Source organism: Eublepharis macularius, chromosome 18, assembly GCF_028583425.1.
Source record: "Eublepharis macularius isolate TG4126 chromosome 18, MPM_Emac_v1.0, whole genome shotgun sequence".
Classification (NCBI taxonomy): Eukaryota; Metazoa; Chordata; class Lepidosauria; order Squamata; family Eublepharidae; genus Eublepharis; species Eublepharis macularius.
This window is the reverse complement of record NC_072807.1, coordinates 20,253,389-20,271,634: the sequence shown is the minus strand read 5'-3', so window position 1 is coordinate 20,271,634 and position 18,246 is coordinate 20,253,389. Positions and strand designations below refer to the sequence as shown.

General features: G+C 43.0%; 1 protein-coding gene across 1 annotated transcript in view; it reads left to right on the top strand.

Moving 5' to 3' along the window:
• The window catches only part of LOC129345530 (protein FAM169B-like), a 53,309-nt gene extending 39,842 nt beyond the window's left edge, over positions 1-13,467 (top strand). The window contains exons 7-9 of the mRNA XM_055002727.1: positions 7,437-7,565; positions 10,010-10,086; positions 11,339-13,467. Coding sequence (XP_054858702.1) covers positions 7,437-7,565; positions 10,010-10,086; positions 11,339-11,569 — 437 coding nt within the window. The 3' untranslated portion in view covers positions 11,570-13,467. The remainder of the gene's footprint in view (positions 1-7,436; positions 7,566-10,009; positions 10,087-11,338) is intronic.
• Positions 13,468-18,246: the final 4,779 nt, after the last annotated feature.

Here is an 18,246-nt window from a genome sequence, read left to right as displayed (position 1 = left end):
AGAGATTCCCTGGCAGAGAATCACATTGAGTGGTGTTCTTTGTAAGACTACACTACCCAGGGAACCTTGCAGTACTGGGCGTCTCGTGTAGTTTCCGTCTGAGAGGTTATGATTCAGTATGGTGTAGTGGTTAGAATGTCAGACTAGGATCAAGGAGACCCAGATTCGAACCCCTGTTCTGCTAGGGAAGCTTGCTGGTTGACCTTGGGCCCAGTCACATGCTCTCAGCCTAGCTTACCTCACAGGGTTGTGGTGAGGATAAAATGGAAGAGCGGAGAATGACGTAAGCCACATTAGGTACCCATTGGGGAGAAAGCTGATCTATAAATGAAGTAAATAAAAAAAAACCTAATTATCTGACACTCTGACCTTCAACATTTAGCCCCAATACGCATTTCTGTCGGTATCATAAACTACCACATCATCAGAAATATCAGCTTGCGTGTCCCTTCCTAAGAATGACTTTTCTCTTTCAACAACTCCAGCTTTGTGTCCAGCTTTTATGTTTTTCTGGAGCTTCTGAAGTGTGTTAGAGAGCATGAATTGGAAAAGAGGAACACTGTAATGTGATGAAATCATTCTGCACCTCCCTCGCCCAAAATTTATGCTACTATTGAGCATAAAATAAATAACATTATTGTGTAGGTCTGTCAGTTCATGATTGCTCCTGATCTGTGCCAGACCGTTCCTTAGAGCATGAGATACATTGAAAAGGCAATAGCATTTTTGTTCCTGACCCCTTTTCCTCCTTTCTTTGCGGTTTGTATTGCTGGATTGGCAGTTGCTCAAGACTGTCTGTACAATATTGTGTAAAATAATTCTGGGGAAGAGCCTGCCTTTTAAATCTCTGTCAACATAGCACTGGCAGAATTACACATTACTCCCATTCAACCCACGCAGGGTCACAACTACAGATGATCTTATTTGTATACTTGTATCAAAAAGCTGCTTCCATCTTCCCTTACTTTCCCCCCCTACCTCCGCATGTCTAATAATATGATTGGTGTCATTTAAAAATGCTATCGCTCTCCTTTAGTATATTTATTAAATCACCAATGTAGAATTTATAATGTAGTGTGGTGTAATGGTTAGAGAGTTGGACTAGGTTCTGGAACACCCCGCTGTGCTTAGAAGCTTGCTGGGTGATTTGGGGCCAGTCACACACACACAGCCTAACCTACCTCACAGGGTTGGTGTGAGGATAAAATAGAGGAGAGGAGAACAATGTAAGCCACTTTGGGTGTCTGTGGGGAGAATGGCAGGGTATAAATGAAGTAAATAAATAAATAAATAGAAGAATATATACATATAAACAACAATGTAGAATACAAAGGCAGAACACACAAGAAGGATATATCAAATAATACAGATAGAAACAACAAGTGATCCAATCATTTTTTTTCTAGCTTTGACAGAACTTTATATTAGTTCATCTTCTACCAGCTTTTGCACTGACTAGAGGTGGGCATGAACTGGGAAAATACTGAACTGTGCGGTTCGTGGTTCATCACGTCTCGTGAACCACAAACTTGCCCTGGTTCACAAACTGGTTTGTTTGGTTTGTGAAAACGTCACTTCCGGGGCAACAGAAGGTCACTTCCGGGGCTGCAGAAAGCCCATCCCCCTGTTTACTAGGAAACTGATTGATTGGCACCAGGCTGTCTGCAGTGACGAACTGAAAAAACAAACCTAAAGTTTGTAGTGGTTTGTCAGAAATGGGCTTTGACGAACCACTAGTTCGTGAAGCACGAACTGGCTTGGTTCATGATGAATTTTGGTTCGTATTTCAGTTCGTGCCCACCTCTAGCACTGACCAAAGGAGGAGGGGCTCATGTGACTGTGAAGAAGGCTATGCTGGGAACAGTGACCCATGTGGACAAAAGCCTCATGAGATAGTGGCTACAATGAAGAAGAGCCAATTCTCTTCTTCATTGTAGCCACTATCTCATGAGGCGACAGAGTAGAAAAGCTGGTATAGGATGCAACCCATTTACAGCAAGGATTATCAGCATTGCCTTAAAAGGAGTTACTACGTTCTAAGTCTATTGAAATCAACGAAGTCCTTAATTCTGCTTTAGGATTGCACTGTAGAACTATGAAAACAGAATATGTTGCAACAAGCATGTGCAATGTGAACATGCATGAGCGTGGTTACTTCCCACCAGACTCCGTAGACCTATGTGGGGCAGGAATTAAACATTGGTACAGTTACATGCCTTCTCCAAAACATGGGCATAATTTTCAGCAATGTAAATACTACTAGAGCTTGGAGTTGGCTGAAGAAAAATGGCAGGTGGCCAGGGCTCATTTCGAGGGGGAACACTCAGGAATGCAGTTCCAGCTGTTCCCCAAAGAGGTCACATGTCAGGTGGCCCCACCCACCTGACTCTCGGCCATTTGGGGCCTGTTTCAGCCTGGATTGGGGCCGAAATGGCCTGGATAGGGCCTCTGACAGGGGGTGGATCACTCTCCCACTCAGCAGCAGCCCAATCCTGACCATTTTGGGCCCCTTTTTGGCCATTTTCAGCCCCCTTTTGCCATTTTGGGCCCAATTTCGGCCCTGAATGGCCAGGATTGGGTCCAAAACAGCCAGGATAGGTGATGTCAGGGGGCGTTGCATATGCTAATGTTATGCTAATGAGTTGTGCTAATGAGTTCCTCCCGCTCTTTTTCTACGAAATGACCCCTGCAGATGGCCTTTCTGCCTGCCTCTTCCTTTTATTTCGAATGGTTGTATTTTGTTCTTGTCTTAATTTCTTATGAAAGTATTTATCTCCCGCCTTTCCCCGTGGCTCAAGGCAGCTTGCAAGTCACAATTAAAACATTACAGTTTAAAACCAAGAAAATAAAACTGCAGATACCGCCCCTCCGCCCCCAGTATTTTGCAGATACAATGCCGCTACATAAAACTATGCTCCAAAAATGCCTAAGCGTTATAGGGTCAGGTATTCAATACACATTTGATACGTTGTGTGTTGATTGTGGTCATAAACGACAGTTATAAATGATGCCTGGGAGAGCTTGGAATGGTTTTTGGTTTGGGTCAGGAGGTTTAAATCAAAGTGTAGCTTGGAAGGGCAGGCATTCCTTGGTATACGTTTAAGTGCGAAATAAATAAAGGTGGTGTCGGTAGTTTCTGGATCTTAATCTTTACGTTGTCATCTTTCAGCACACGGTTGCAATCTCTTTAACTTGCCCTGGTTAAAAAATGGTGTTCCCATAGAGTGACTTCTCACTCTAAACAGCTGTATAGCGTCTGCTCAGGGAAACCATTTCATTTTTTTAAAGGAAGGGGGCCCAGACAGAACGTTGTGAAGAAAAAGACTGAGCGGAAGACATAAATCAGCTCTTTTTGACAGCGCTACTTACTAGTTTCCAAATATTATTATAGAACAAATTGTTATGCAAGAAACTTTAGAAGCTCTGGAGTAATCTCCAGATCGCATTTTTTTCCAGGCTGTTACAAATACTTAGACATGACAGGCATAACTCTTGTGCAAGGGGCCCGCTTTATGAATAAAGTGGTGAAGTTTCTGTCCTGCACAGGCTGCAGAGCAGGGTAAGTTCATCTCTGTAGCCTGACACTATCCTACTGTGCCTTGGCTGTTATGTTCCCCTGGCCCCATCTTGCTATTTTGCTAGGCCCAAGATAAGGCAGAATCTCCTGAATTTACAGTGTAATCCTATGGAGAGTTACACCAGTTACACCAGTTACACCAGTCTAAGCCCATTGAAGTCAATGGGCTCAGACTGGAGTAACTCTCCATAGGATTGCTCTGTTAGTCAACAGCGTAATTTTCAGACCAAGAGTCACCTATTTATTTTATTTATGTTCTTTGGATTTCTATTCTGCCCTCCCCACAAAGGGCTCAGGGCGGATTACAACATATTAAGGGCCTGGTAAGATTTGCTTGCATTTCGCCGGGCCTGTAAGACGGAGCTATTCTGCCAGGCATATGGCTGACGCCGGGCGGTACCCCCGCCCCCCCGTGGAGGGGAGGGGTTAAACTATTCCCCCATGTGAACGCAGATGCTGCCGCCACACTTATTATTAAGGTATGGATTTGCTCTGGGAACACCGCTGTGTGTATACACTAAACTTTTGTTATGTGCTGCTTTTAAAATTTTTTAAAAAATTATTTATATGTAATAGATGTAGATGAGATGATTGTATTTTTAAGGTGTTTTTAGTGATGTGTATATTTGTGTTCTGTATCTGCCCTGAGCCTGCGAAAGCGGGGAGGGCGGAATATAAATACAATAAATTACATTAAATTAAATTAATTAAATTAAAGCACATGAATTTATACAGTTAAAACCACAAATAGATTGATAAAAAACATAGTATATTATAACATATTTCACATATAAAAATATATATTCAGATATATATTTAGATGATTTAGATAGATTTAGATTTCACCTACAATGAAATCCTAAGCAGAGTTACTTCAGTCTAAACCCAGGACTAAACTCTGTCTAGGATTTCACTGCTAGAGCTGGAAGGAATCTTAGAGCCAAGCTACAAATGACGCCTGACACAGGTTGGACACTTCTCAGCTTCCCTCAAGTTTTGATGGGAAATGTAGGCATCCTGGTCTTGCAGCTGTAATGGAGAGCCAAGCTGTAAAACCAGGATGCCTACATTTCCCATCAAAACTTGAGGTAAGCTGACAAGTGTCCAACCTGTGTCAGGCGTCACTTGTAGCTTGGCTCTTACAGGCCGTCTAGATTAACAACAAATCCAAAACTAGGCAATTCCTGACAGATGGGTGTCCAACCTCTGCTTGAAAACCTTCATCAAGGGAGAGCTTGCCACTCCCCTAAGCAGTTGGTTTCATTGTTAGACCATTCATTCATTGGAAGTCAGAAAGAATCAGAAGGTTTATTACATGCGGCCAAAGGCCATCACAGTTAAGCAAATAAAACACGTAAGTAAAACATGAATAATAAACAAAACTATAGTGTTAAAAACACACAAAAGCACATCAAAACACGTTAGCACCTTTGTAATACACAGGGGAAAGAGTCTGCCATTAAGTGCTGCTTGAACCCAAATTTTCTAAGCTGCCAAGGTGAAACTGTGCTGCTCTATAACAGACGTACAGATCCAAATCGGAAAGTTTTTCCACTACGAGAGAGGAATCAGTGCCTTGTAAGATTTCCCCAAGAAATTAATTTCTGGGCTCTGTATACAAAGGGCCCTCTTTGACCACTCAAAAAGGCTGTGCTGAAAATCAATGGGGCCTGCATGTACAAAAGTAATTTGAGATGTAGTATGGAGGGGAATTGGATAAGACGGATTTTAAAAAGTGCCTGGGTCCAGTGCCGTATCTCCCTTAGTCTTCTCCAAGCAAAACATACCCTGTTCCCCACTTCCTTTGACCTTTCCTTGTAGGACTTTTTTCTAGGCCTCCAACCATCTATCATGCCCTTTTTTGAACTCGTTCCACTTTGCCTACATTTCTGTTAAGGTGTGGCACCCAGAATTGGACACAGTAGTCCAGATGAGGTCTGTTTAGCATGGAGAGGGGTGGAACTATCACTTATTGTGACGTGGGTACTGTGGTTCCATTAATGGAGCCTAAAATTTCAGTACCCTGCTTTCCAACCACTTCACAGTGCCGACTCACGTTCAGCTTATAGTGGATTTCAATCCTGAGATCCTTTTTACATGTACTGCTGCCAGACAAGGTGACCCACCACCTACACCTGTGTATTTGGTTTTGGTTTTTTGCCTGAATGCAGAACTTTGCATTTTGTTTCTGTTGAATTTCATTTAGTTAGTTTTAGGCCAGATTTCCAAATTTTCGGGGTCCTTTAGAATGTTGTTTGTTTGCTAAGGTGACCTCAGCCCTTTTCAGTTTTGTCTCATTCTACTGATTTAACAGCATCACACAAATAATTTAGAACTCAGAATATAAAATTATGCCCTGAGCTGGATAGGCCAGGAGAGCCTGATCTCATCAGATTTCAAAAGCTAAGCAGGGTCAATCTCGGTTAATAATTGGATGGGAGACCTCCAGTGAAGACCAAGGTTGTCGATGCAGGCAACGGCAAACCACCTCTGTTAGTCTCTTGCCATGAAAACCCCGCCAGGGGGTGCCGTAAGCCAGCTCTGACTTGAGGGCTGGATTTCATTTTCATATAAAATTATACCATTTGCAATATTTCTGAAATGTGAAAGTATCATTGCCTTAGTTTTCTACAAGCAAAAATGGCCGATAAAAATGACTGCGTCCTATGCTACCTTAGCATACTTAGCTTAGTTTTTGCTGTCTGGAAGGCAGGAAATAACTCAAGTTTAAAATAGAATACATACATTTTGTAGTAAAGGAAGTGTGTTGTCTGGACAGAAGCAGTCTCATGCTGACATAATAGAGGGGCCAGCGGGAAAAAAATGGTGTAGGCATCTTCTACTTGCTCCTGTTATTTTGAATGGTTGTGTTTTATACAACATACATTGTATTTAGAGACTGAGTCAGTACTGAAAACACCGAACATTTCAGTAGGGCATTATCATACACATTCATTTTCATTGTGTTCCGAATTAGTCGTGTTTAAACAATATATGGTTGAAAACTGTTAGCAGAGCCTGCATAGTATGCAGAGAATTGTGTGTGTGGCAGGCTGTGTGTTTGTGGAGAGAAACAAACTTCCACTCATAGCCTTGGTTAAGCTTTAAAAGAGAAATATGAGTTCATTTATTGTTCTCGTCTTACAAAAACCTGTATATATCTACAGCACACACAGGAATTATTATTATCCAATGCTGTGGATTGTCTTCAAAAAAATCTTCATACTGCATATTCAGTGAGTTAAACCCTGTCTTAAAAAGCATTTCACTCATTCCAAGAGAAAATATTTCAAAGGCGTTTTTGTTTAATGTTCCCCAACATTTCCATTTTTTCCATTGGACTCTCGAAAGCTTATACTCTGAAAATCTTGTTGGTCTCTAAGGCGCCACTGGACTCAAATCCTGCTGTTCTACTGCAGACCAACACAGCTACCCACCTAAACTATCCTTTCACCAGTTTTCTAACAAAAATATGGGAGAATGACAAATGCCGCACTGAAATCAAGGTATATTATATTCCCAGCATAAGAATCCACAGTACCTTGTTAAGGGTGCAGTAGCAGTTAACAACAACAACAATAACAAGTTAAGAAGATTGTGATGGTGGATGGGGGAATCTCGTTTTTATTCAGAGTGCTCTGAATTTCAAAACTACACATGAAACATCTTGGCCGCAGATGGTTTAACGTAGTAAGTTTTAATGCATACTTTTTGTTTTGTAATTTGCAGCAGTTAGCAAGAGATTTGCAGCTTTATACATAACTTTAACAATTGCCCCAGAGGAAATGTTTTGAGCGTCAGTGTTCTCGGTAGCTACTTTGGACTGGTTTTCCACATGCTTCTTGCCTTTCCTATTTAGTTTGTCAACGATTCTTGGACACCCATCTTGAAGAGCGGGCTCGGCTGTGGGAAGTGGAAGCGCCGGGGGACTGGAGCCAGCGCGTCAGTATCTGGCTCAAGATTCAGCTGGCACAAAATCTTCCAAAAAGTAAGTTAAAGTAGGGAATAAGCACCGTCACAGCTGCTCATTTCAGCTTCGTAGTGGCAAATAAAAGTACGCAGCTGTAGCTTTGCATGAAGACATTTGGCATACCCAGCACCTATAAGTCATAGAAACACGGTCTCTGGCATTCTGATTGAAAAAGCAGTGAAGAGAACATACAATCCTCATCAGGTCTGTTCAGACGTTAGCTCCAAGTTATTCATTGGGGCTTAGAGCCAAGCTACAAATGCGCGTGAAGGGAGTCGCAATGTTAGCTGGGAAGCTGAGTTTTAAAAGAGATCAGAAGGCTTTGTCAATTTCCCCTCTCTACAGAAATGGCTCCTCAGAGGGTTTGTTAATTTCCTCTTAGCCTCCTAGAAGGGGAGGTGAAACTGACAGAGCCTTTGGGAGGCAAAGAAGAAATTAACAAATCCTATGAGGAGCCATCTCCCTGGCTCTGTAGAGAGGGGAAATTGACAAAGCCTTTTGACTTCTTTTATAACTCAGCTTCCCAGCTAACGTTGCGACTCCCTTCACGTGGAGTCCTCATGTAATTCGTCATTTGTTGCTTGACTCTCAGTCCAAGGAAAGTGGTCTTAGGGTAAGTGACAAACCAGAAGTGGAGAAACAATAAAATATGGAGCTACAAAAGTCCAAACTCCCCGCTGCAAAAAAAATCAATAGTGTTAAAACAGCAGAACTTGAACTTCCTAAACTTAAGAATGTGCAGTAATTTAAAAAGTCATAAAAATACATCAGGTAAGTGTTTTGTGTACTTCTGGCTTTGTGGCAGATTGCATGACCCTTACCCTATAAAGCTTTAATCTGAACAAGTTACTGCATTTTTTTATCCTAACCTTCCTTTCAGGAATTTCAAACAGCATAGATTGTTCTCCACTCCTGTTTTACCCTTACAACAATCCTGTGAGGTAGGTTAGGCCCAAGGTCACTCAACGACATTCACGGCTCAGTGGGATTAGAAGCCATGTCTCTTCAATCCACCTTGACTTGGGTGGTCCAGAGTAGCCCTATCTCATCAGATCTTGGAAGCTAAGCAGGGTTGGCCTAGTTAGTATTTGGATGGGTGTAACACTGTTTAGGATGGCACTGTCCATATCTGATAAAAACTAGGTCTACTGCCTTAGTGATTTAAAACCTTGAGTACTGTCTATAATGTTTTAGAAATTCTAGTGTAAATAGTATGCTCTGGAAGTCCTTGTGCACACTTTAAATACAACAGCACATGTTACAGCAATAGCAGCATCTAGTGGCAAACTGGCAAAACTACATGCTAAAAATTATACGGAATCTCCCAATTGCATCCATAAATAATTTAGCTTGGAGGTCTACATTTATTTTTTCACGTTATACCACAGTTTTCTCTGCAGTGGGGGCCTAGGCTGGCTTATTACATCCTCCCCTTCACCAGTTTATCCTCACAACAACCCTGTGAGGTAGGTTAGGCTGAATAGTGCTTGACTGGCTGCAGTTCATCCAGCAATCTTCTATGGCAGACTGGAGATTCAAACCTGGATCTCTCAGATCTTAATCCAGTACTCTAACTGTTAGATCACACTGACTCTTGTATACAGTGCCAATCTGCCCTCTGACTTAATCCCCCCCCCCCTTTGTAAACCTAGGAGCCCGTGGCGCAGAGTGGTAAGCTGCAGTACTGCAGCCCAAGCTCTGCTCACGACCTGAGTTCGATCCTGGCGGAAGCTGGGTTCTGGTAGCAGGTTCAAGGTTGACTCAGCCTTCCATCCTTCCGAGGTCGGTAAAATGAGTACCCAGTTTCCTGGGGGTAAAGTGTAGATGGACTGGGGAAGGCAATGGCAAACCACCCCATAACAAAGTCTGCCAAGAAAACGTCATGATGTGACGTCCCCCATGGGTCAGTAATGACTCGGTGCTTGCACAGGGGACTTCCTTTACCTAAACCTAGTAAAAGGGAGTTACTTTACAGTCCAACTCTGTCATGTTTATAAAAGGTATCCTGTAGTTTTGAAACCATGGAGCATTTATCTTGATGATAGTACATGGGTAAATGGTGAGAGAAGTTACCCGGGCAGATATAGAGAGAATTGGGGAAGGGCTTTTGATGGATCTCAGTGCGTTGTTCTAAGATAATTCCAGTTGGGTAGCCAAGTTAGTCTGTAGCAGCAGAAGATAACAGAGGAATCTGGCAGCACCTTAAAAGACTAACAACATTTATTCTGGCATAAGCTTTTGTGAGTTGGAGCTCACTTCGTCAAATGCATGTGAGAAGGACCTATCCCAGAAGGGCCACACATGCAAGCCAGTGAATTTTTCTGTCTCTCTTTAGTTTACAGCATATACCACTTTAGCTACATGGCTTAGAAAATAAAATACGTATTGCCACAGGGGAAGCTACTAACAGCCTTTCTCTGTGACTTTCCCCCCCTCCTGGGAAATGACTTATCCCACTGTAGAGGTTGACCAGAGCTCCCACGCAGAGAAGTTTCAAGATGACAAACCTGGGCCATCGGAGGACAGTCAGATGAAGAAGGTGCGCCGATGAATGTGTTGCCTTATAACCTGCTTTTGCACAACTGTGGTAGTTCCAATTAGTAGAAAAGGAGGCCTGAATGGAGGAAACTGACACTAACAACTCTGGACATCGTTCTCTGGCAGACTATGGCTAATCAGTTAAAGCCTGGGTATTGAAAGACTGTTATATTTTGGGTTTTTTTGGAGACGTATGAACAATGGATGCTCATGGTTTTGTCAAGTCCCCCAAAAGCCACAAAGCTATTTGTCCCCTCCAATTCCATGCTCTTAACTATGCTTGCAATTTGTGTAGCTTGGCAATTATAGAGTGAAGTAAGATACTTTCTCTGGACATAGGAAGTAGCCTTATATTGGGCCAGATGTTTCGTCCAGTGAGCCCCATACTGTCCACACACATGGACAGTGGCTCTCCAAGAACTGGAGGCACCAAAGGTTGAACCCGAGACTTTCTGTGGGCCACCTTAGAGCTACAAGCTCCCATTTTCCTGCCCTTACAGGACACCTGATGCTCTTGCTACGCAACCTGTATCAGAAGTGTCAGGTGTCCAGTTCAGAATGAATCTGAGAGCTTTCATCAGCAAAAAAACCAACAACAACATGCAGAACCTTTGCAGCTAATTGCAAAAGTGTTTTCGTGTTGGGGACTCCATTTTAGGCATCAACAGATTCCTAGTTATCCTGAATAATTGCACTGGGTGTGATTCAACAAAGGGAGCCAGGAAGATCGCCACCTCTGTAACCATCACTGCCACCACCTAGGCCTTCTGGGGGTTTCTAAGGCATGCTGTATCAGAATCAGTGTGCGCCTACTACAACCGGTGCAGCTGTCTCCCAACCCTCGTGAGTTTCCCCAGGTCCTTCTTAAAGGGGGAGGGGTGCTGGGATTCATTTGGATGGAGGGAGAGGGTGCTGGGGGCCTTGATTTCATCCGTTGATTTCGTCATTCCCTGGCCCCCATATGAAGAGATCTGTAACATTCTTAATCGGGTTAGGCTGTCCTAATTGTACCATCGCCCTTGTGAGGAGGAGGTGCCATGACCAACTGTACCTTCAGCAGGTAATAACCCTGGGCATCACACCAGTCTCCGTTGCCACACCACCAGCTGAATGCCAAAAAAATAAATCCAGAGTCATGCTTTGGGGTGCATGATAACCTCATTGTCTTTGAAGTGAGTAAGCTGATCATAAATTTGAGCGTCGGGAAGGTAACATTCTCCGTCACAAAGGGTCTTGTCTCCAATATATTTCAGAGAGCTGTCCAGGTTTCTGATATTCAGGTTTCGCCTGATCAAGCAGAAGAATTTAAAGACGACTCCGAAAAGCCGTTGGACTCACAGCTTTGCATCGAGGAGTGCATCAGTCAACAAGAAGGGGAAGTACATCTCTGTGAGGAGCTGAAGAAAAGAAAGGGAGAACCAGCAGACGACCGAGTTCTTAAGCAGCTTAGAGTGGTGTCCCACGATGAAGGGAGCTGTTTTTGAGCGGGTGCTCCCTGCAGACACAAGGGCGATACTTGCCAGATTCTTCTGAAGCACCTCCTGCTCTAGTGAGATGGAGGAAAGCCGGGCTTTTTGCTTCGTGGAGGAGATACTGAGTTGAAGACAGGCAGTGTGGTACAGTGGTTAGAGTGCCAGTCTAGTATCTTGGAGAGTCATAGAAGCTGGCTGGGCGGCATTGAGCCAATCACACACTTTAAGCCTAACTTACCTCACAATGTTGTTGTGAGGATAAAATGGAGTGGGGCACTCTGGGTTCTCGGGGGGGGGGACTGGGGAAGAAGCAAATAATGAAAGAAGCAAATGGGCATCAGGGAAGCCCCTTGGCAGGTGCCACGGCAGCTGCAGGAACCATGTGGGAGATCACCAATTTCAGTATTGTTATCAGCAGAGGAAAAGGTTGGGCTGTTCTTAGAGGGGAAATTACAGATGGAGAAAGGAGGAGGAATTGAGGCAGAGAGGGGTTTGGTGTAAATCTTGTCCCCAATCTCCCGAAAGGAATCGGTTTGCCTTCTTTTCTTAGCCTGGACCATACCAATAGAACAAGATGGTTGGATTCTGAGGGGGCAAAATGGGCTGTACCATTCCAGACAGCCTGTAGGAAGAGTTATTTATTAGTGTGTCTAATGGGGGAAATAAACCAACACCCTTAGCTGATTATAGATTTCCCCACTTCACTACTAGTCTGAAAAAACAATTCAAGGCATTTAAACTTGGTGATCATAGAAGGGGGGAAAACGGTTTCTTTAGCAAGAAGCCTTGGTGCAGTCAATTTTGTAACAATGCATACGGGAAAGCATCAGCACCTGTATTTTATACCTTTCAGTCAACATATAAAAGTACGGTCCTAGATCCAGAGGAGTTAGCTGTGTTAGTCTGTAGTTGCAAAATAGTAGAGTCCAGTAGCACCTTTAAGACTAACCATCTTTATTGTAGCATAAGCTTTCGAAAACCACAGCTCTCTTCATCAGATGCTACGGGCTTCTTTACTATATAGAAAAGTGTACAGTTCATAGGATTTCATACAGTTCTGTAAACAAACAGCCAGTTCTTACTAACAGTGAAGTCGAAGTACATGGTCTGAACATGGTCTGAAAAATAACTGGGAAAGGATTTCCAAAGCTGAAGCTGAATATTTTTGGATATAAACAATTTTTAACCTTCAGTGTATAGTAGAAGCATACCCACTGTACCCTTTTTTATGGCCTCCATGTTATGATAAAAAAAAGATTGCAGGAAGTGCAAAATCTAGGACATAGAAGGATTTTCTCACAAGCTACGAGCAGTCCTGATCAATGAGTTTTAACTGGAAATAACAAGGCTACCTCAAAATTCCCTAACAGTTCCCCCTATGCAAAAAAAATTTCTGCAAATAAAACATTAGGTTAGCGCATCAGGGGAGAAGGGTTATAGCCTGGCCCCTTACCTAAGGTGCGTTAATTTCCTGTTGACAGGGAATTACTAATATGGAGAGGGGGCTTTGAAAAATGTAATCCCTCAGTTGCAGGATGGTTACATTCTATTCTCCCACCTCATTCTGCTGCCTGCGCTGATGCCTTATTCCACTCGGAGCAAGTGAAAACATTCTGCCAACATAAGCTGTCCTCTGTAGGTCTCCATAGAAGTAAGTCCTACATTGTTCAATGGGGACTGCTCCCAGGGAAATATTTTTAGGATCGCGGCCTTAATCTGTGATTTTAATTTCAAGTTTTTTTGCCACCAGTAGTGCTTGTTTTGGGTTTCATTTTGTGCCTATGTTTTTATTTGTCTCAAGGATTTTCTGTATGAAATACTTTAAATTGCAGTTTTACTTTTATGTAAAAGTGCCTCAAGTGACAGGTGCTATCCAAGTTGGATCTGCTATACGAATGCTGTCAATAAAGTATTTTCTTCCTTGGCTTATTTATTTTATTCATTTAGGTCTTTCAGAAGCCACCTTTCTAGTTCAAAGAAGTGCTGCCAGTGGCAATTGCAATTCAACACATGATTATAAAAGGACAGAAATCAAGGAATTAAAAATATTTTACCAACAATAAAAGCTATCATCTAAATAAGGCTAGGAGTTCAATGAGAAAGCCCTTCCACAATAGAAATTTAAATTGTTTTTGAAAAGGCCTGTCATGAGGCCAAACGTTTGTAGGGGAGAAAGCTCCGTAGGTTTGGACATCTCTTTCACTGCAGTTCCCACAGCAGTTCTTCGTCAAATGATCTCCAATGGTAGCCAGGTGGCTGTGGGGTGGTCCCTCAGCCCCAAACTCTTGAAAATCAAAAACAGCCCTTTGTATCATGCCCTGAAACAGAATAGGAGCGGTTGCAGAGGATACAAATGTGAGCTTTCTTGTTCTGGGGTGCACAATTAAATGCAGAGCACACTAAATGCCTATACTTCGGTTGCTATCTCCCCCCCCCCCCCAAATCCACAACATTTCTATTTCGTTGGGATTAAGCTCCGGTTTATTCACCCTAATCCTCTCCCTTCCTGCTGTAAGATGCTGACAAAGCACAGCGATCGCCTCCTTCATTTCGTAATCCATTTTTATTACGCTTGTTTGTTTATACTGATCTGTATTGTGTTGTTTTTTGGTAAATCCTCAGTGCCTCGCAATGAGTATAAATGAAGTAAATAAATAATAGATTTGAGTGTTACTTGCATTCTGATAGCAATTCACTCCACATCCCCAGATGTTCTCTCCCAGTGGCTTCACGTAGATGTTAACGGTACGGTGGCAAGAAGGAACCTCATAAACCAATGGCCAAGAGGCAGAACAGAAACTCTCCGCTACCATTAGGGATAGCTTCCAGGGAAGACAAACCACGATGTCCCCAGTATGGGAGAATTCCATACTGATGGTTTTAGGAGCCAGGGAGAAGTTTAGGAGAAGCAACAGGGATGCTGTCAGGCTGTGGGTGACAGGATATGGTAGACAGGTCTCTGTACCGTTGCAACAAGAAGTCCAAGCTCTTGGTTAAATGGTTTTATTCAGAAATCCAATCATTTCCATATATATGTCCATCCAGCAGAGTTGGGACTCCCTTCAGTGAAGGCTCGAGCCCACCTGATGATTATAAAATTTTGGGAAAAACCCCAGCTAAGAACTTCTGACTCATACAGTAAACTTAGTTCCCATCTACTGAATAGTAGGACGTTTTATGAGGTTTTGAAGTGTTTGATTACCTGATCATTTCGATTATGTATTATACTGACATTCGAGAGTGTTTTGATATTGTGAAGGACAATGGCCATATACAATAAAATGAATCTGAAACTGAAAATATATGTCCATAGAATTACTCAGAGGCAAGAAAGCATCTAAGCAGTACACGTTTCCTTGATAGGAATAGAAACTTGAAGAAAGTACAGCTCTAAATACTCAATCATTTCCCCCCTCCCACTTCGACCACAGGTTTGCACGGGAAAGGGTCTGGGAACTTCTGGAGTTTATACATCAACCTAGACAGTACAAAGAGGCATAACAGTCAACAGCAACATTTCAGACTGTACAAGGTCACTTCTGTGAGCTTCAAAGAAAGAGATAAAACAGCTGTGTTCTCAGGCTGCTAGAGAAACGAAAGTGATGGTTAGAGCATTTGCAAAATGAAATCAGGGCACAGCATTAGCAATGGTTCAATACATAGAACAATGGCATGGATAAAGGGATACAGACATGGCAGATGCACTTTTCCTGTTAGCAGAGTAGTTCAATTCATCCATCAGGGCAACTAAAATGAAAACTACCGAATCTAAGATGAAAGCTACATACTCAGTTTCATCCAGAAATAACTGGACTAGAGAAGTCACTGCCTTCCCTAAGGTTTTGCGTAGGTCCGATTCTCACATTACTTTTTGGCAGGAGGGAGAAAAAGGAGGCACTCTAGAATTTTGGGTTTTACTAATTCAGAACGTCTCATGGATGTGATTTGTGAGCACCTGCATCTTTCTTCTGCCTTTGAGATGAAAACACTTCTGTGGTCTTTTGGTTTTGATGCCATCATTATGTTTTAACTGCCTCCACAAGATGGTGCCGCTACACCGCTTCATAATCATAGTCGACGCGTACCCTGGAGATCACGGTGCCAAAGGTACATGCATGCACAGTTGTATTTTTTTGTAACTTTTGAACAGTGGTACAAGCAAGGAGGCAAAGAAAGGTTGTCTCTGATATTTACTAATCAGATTCAGTTTACTTCTTGCGAGGCTCTGTCAAAGGCTTTGTACTTGGGGGACTGAAGGTGAATCGCAGATGCACTGTGCATAGAAAACGTGCAAGTGATGTCCTGTGGAAAGAAAGGTTTCCATGCCAGTTTTCTGAGAGTCCCCAGCCATAGCAGTACGACTGATGATTCATGCAGAAACAAACGGGGATCGGTCAACACATATCTGTTAGCCAGGTGCCTGTTCGCAGCTTCAACCCCTGGTGTGCCCAGTTAAAGGCAGTCTTTTGGAAATTAGAAGCAGGTATCAGGAACAATAATTTCTCTGCTGGAGACCTTGGCGAGTCGCTGCTAGTCCGAGAGCCTTTGGGCCACTTTACAACTATTAACTATTAACGATTGCTGTTTGACTGTGACTCTTTGAAAGAGATTGATATTGAAATGGTCCAATGAGGATCTAGATATCCCGTTAGAGTTATTATGAGACTCTTCACACTCTCCACAGCCACCTAATGAAGAACCTTCGTTTCGAGTCTTATTTCCATTGTGTTATAAGTGCTTTTTGGACCTTCTTTACTGTTGGACTTATGTTTGATTGTTGGATATGCTCTGTAGACTAAATTTGTTATACGCTGCTATTCATGCACTTTAATATTTCCATGTGCAATATGATTACTCTTTGAGGACTAGCACCTTAACTATTTGTGTTCTGTGTTTCCAGTGTGTATATCCTTCACCCATTTGCAGTAGCAAATTTACTCACTTTGGGTACAGAGACTGTATATGACAGACATAGAACTATACATTTCTATATTAGAATATTTTCCACAGAAGGACTCGTTGTTTCCCTTGCTTTATTGCTCTATTGACTGTGTCTTATTACATCTTAGTGAGTATATCACGGGTTTTCTTGCTTTTGTTTCTACCCGTTCTCTCTGTGATTCTCTCTTACGTTGTGCCAGTCAGAGAAGAGCAGCAATAGGCAGCTTTTTTGACCTACGTGCTGGGGAGGGAAATGTAGCATCCCCGTGAAGAGGTTGCAGTACCGATGCACAAAGTGGGTAGGGAGACAAGGGTGGTACTTGACAAGATACGTCTAGAGCGCCCCAAGCCCTGGCAGTGTAACCAGAACCTCAGGGGTCTACTTTGGACTCAGCTGGTGGCTGTGCAGGCTTCTTCCATGGAAGGAAATCTCCTTGGGGTGGAGGAAAGATCTTGGGGTCAGGAAGGTTCCATTTAATTGAGTCGGACTGGTCAGAGACAAGCACCGGTGCTGTAAATACAGTACATCCTGTTGCAGCCTAGCGCTGATGGGAGGAGGAGGGAGCGAGGGCAGAACGACAGAACACACCGACACAACTGGCTGGAGTAAAAGAGGCTACAGATTCACTGAATGACAGTTTATGGAGCATTGGTGACGCATGTGGGGGTCGGATCACATCATAGGACGAGTTGTCCTATGGCTACCTGCCAAGAATACTAATTGCCTGGAAGACATTTAGATGTTAACATAGGCTGAAAAAGTCCTGTAATTTGTGCAACTGTGAAATTTACCTCCATCGCATCCCGACTTCAGCTACGGTAAAATACTACTCGCCCATTGGCACTGGGCAAATCAAGGGCTCCGGCGTGTGAGAGCAACTGTTAAAAGTTTCTGACCTCCAGGAAACAAGAGGCCAGTCGGTATTTCTGTCCTCTGTTTAGACAGACTGACCTGCTTTTAACAGCATTAGTTCCACACTCCCTTTGGAAAATACAGATGTATGACATGTCCGTAAACCTACCCGTATGGAAAGGATAATCCCCTCAAAAGCTTTAAACTACCTCGGCGAAAAAAAGAAGGGAAAAAAAGAAGGGGGGTCTAAAATATAAAGCTTCCTCCTAACAGGATTATTTACACTCACTAATTTACCATTTAGAAATTCTGCATGGTGTATTGCTTCTGAAACTCTTCAGTGGAATTGTTTAACCAAGATGGGATCTAATACTGTCATTCCTCACTCTCAATTGTACAATAGGGAGAAGATCCCCTGCAATCTCAAACCATCTCTGGATTCTGAGGCTGGTTCAATCCCCCCCCCCCCATTCCAAGCTCTTCATTTTCCTTGCACTGATTTCCAAGCCCATCTGCTGCAAAGCCATTTGAAATGTTTCTTTTAGTCCAGCGATGCCGAGATCATGGGTTTTGTGAGTGTGTGTGGGAAATCAGTGGGGACTGAGAGCTGTATATTGTCCTCAGGTGCCCTATGTCACAAGCTCAAATACCTCTATTTTAATGCTTTGGTCTGAGGAAGCCAAACCCCTTTGGAATAAGGATCCTCTGAGAGTTTAACCTCCCGGGTCCCTGTGAAGCGATGAGAAGGGGGGATCAGAGCCAAGCTACAAGTGATGCCTGACACAGGTTGGACACTTGTCAGCTTCCCTCAAGTTTTGATGGGAAATGTAGGCATTCTGGCCTTGCAGGTGTAATGGAGAGCCAAGCTGTAAAACCAGGACGCCTACATTTCCCA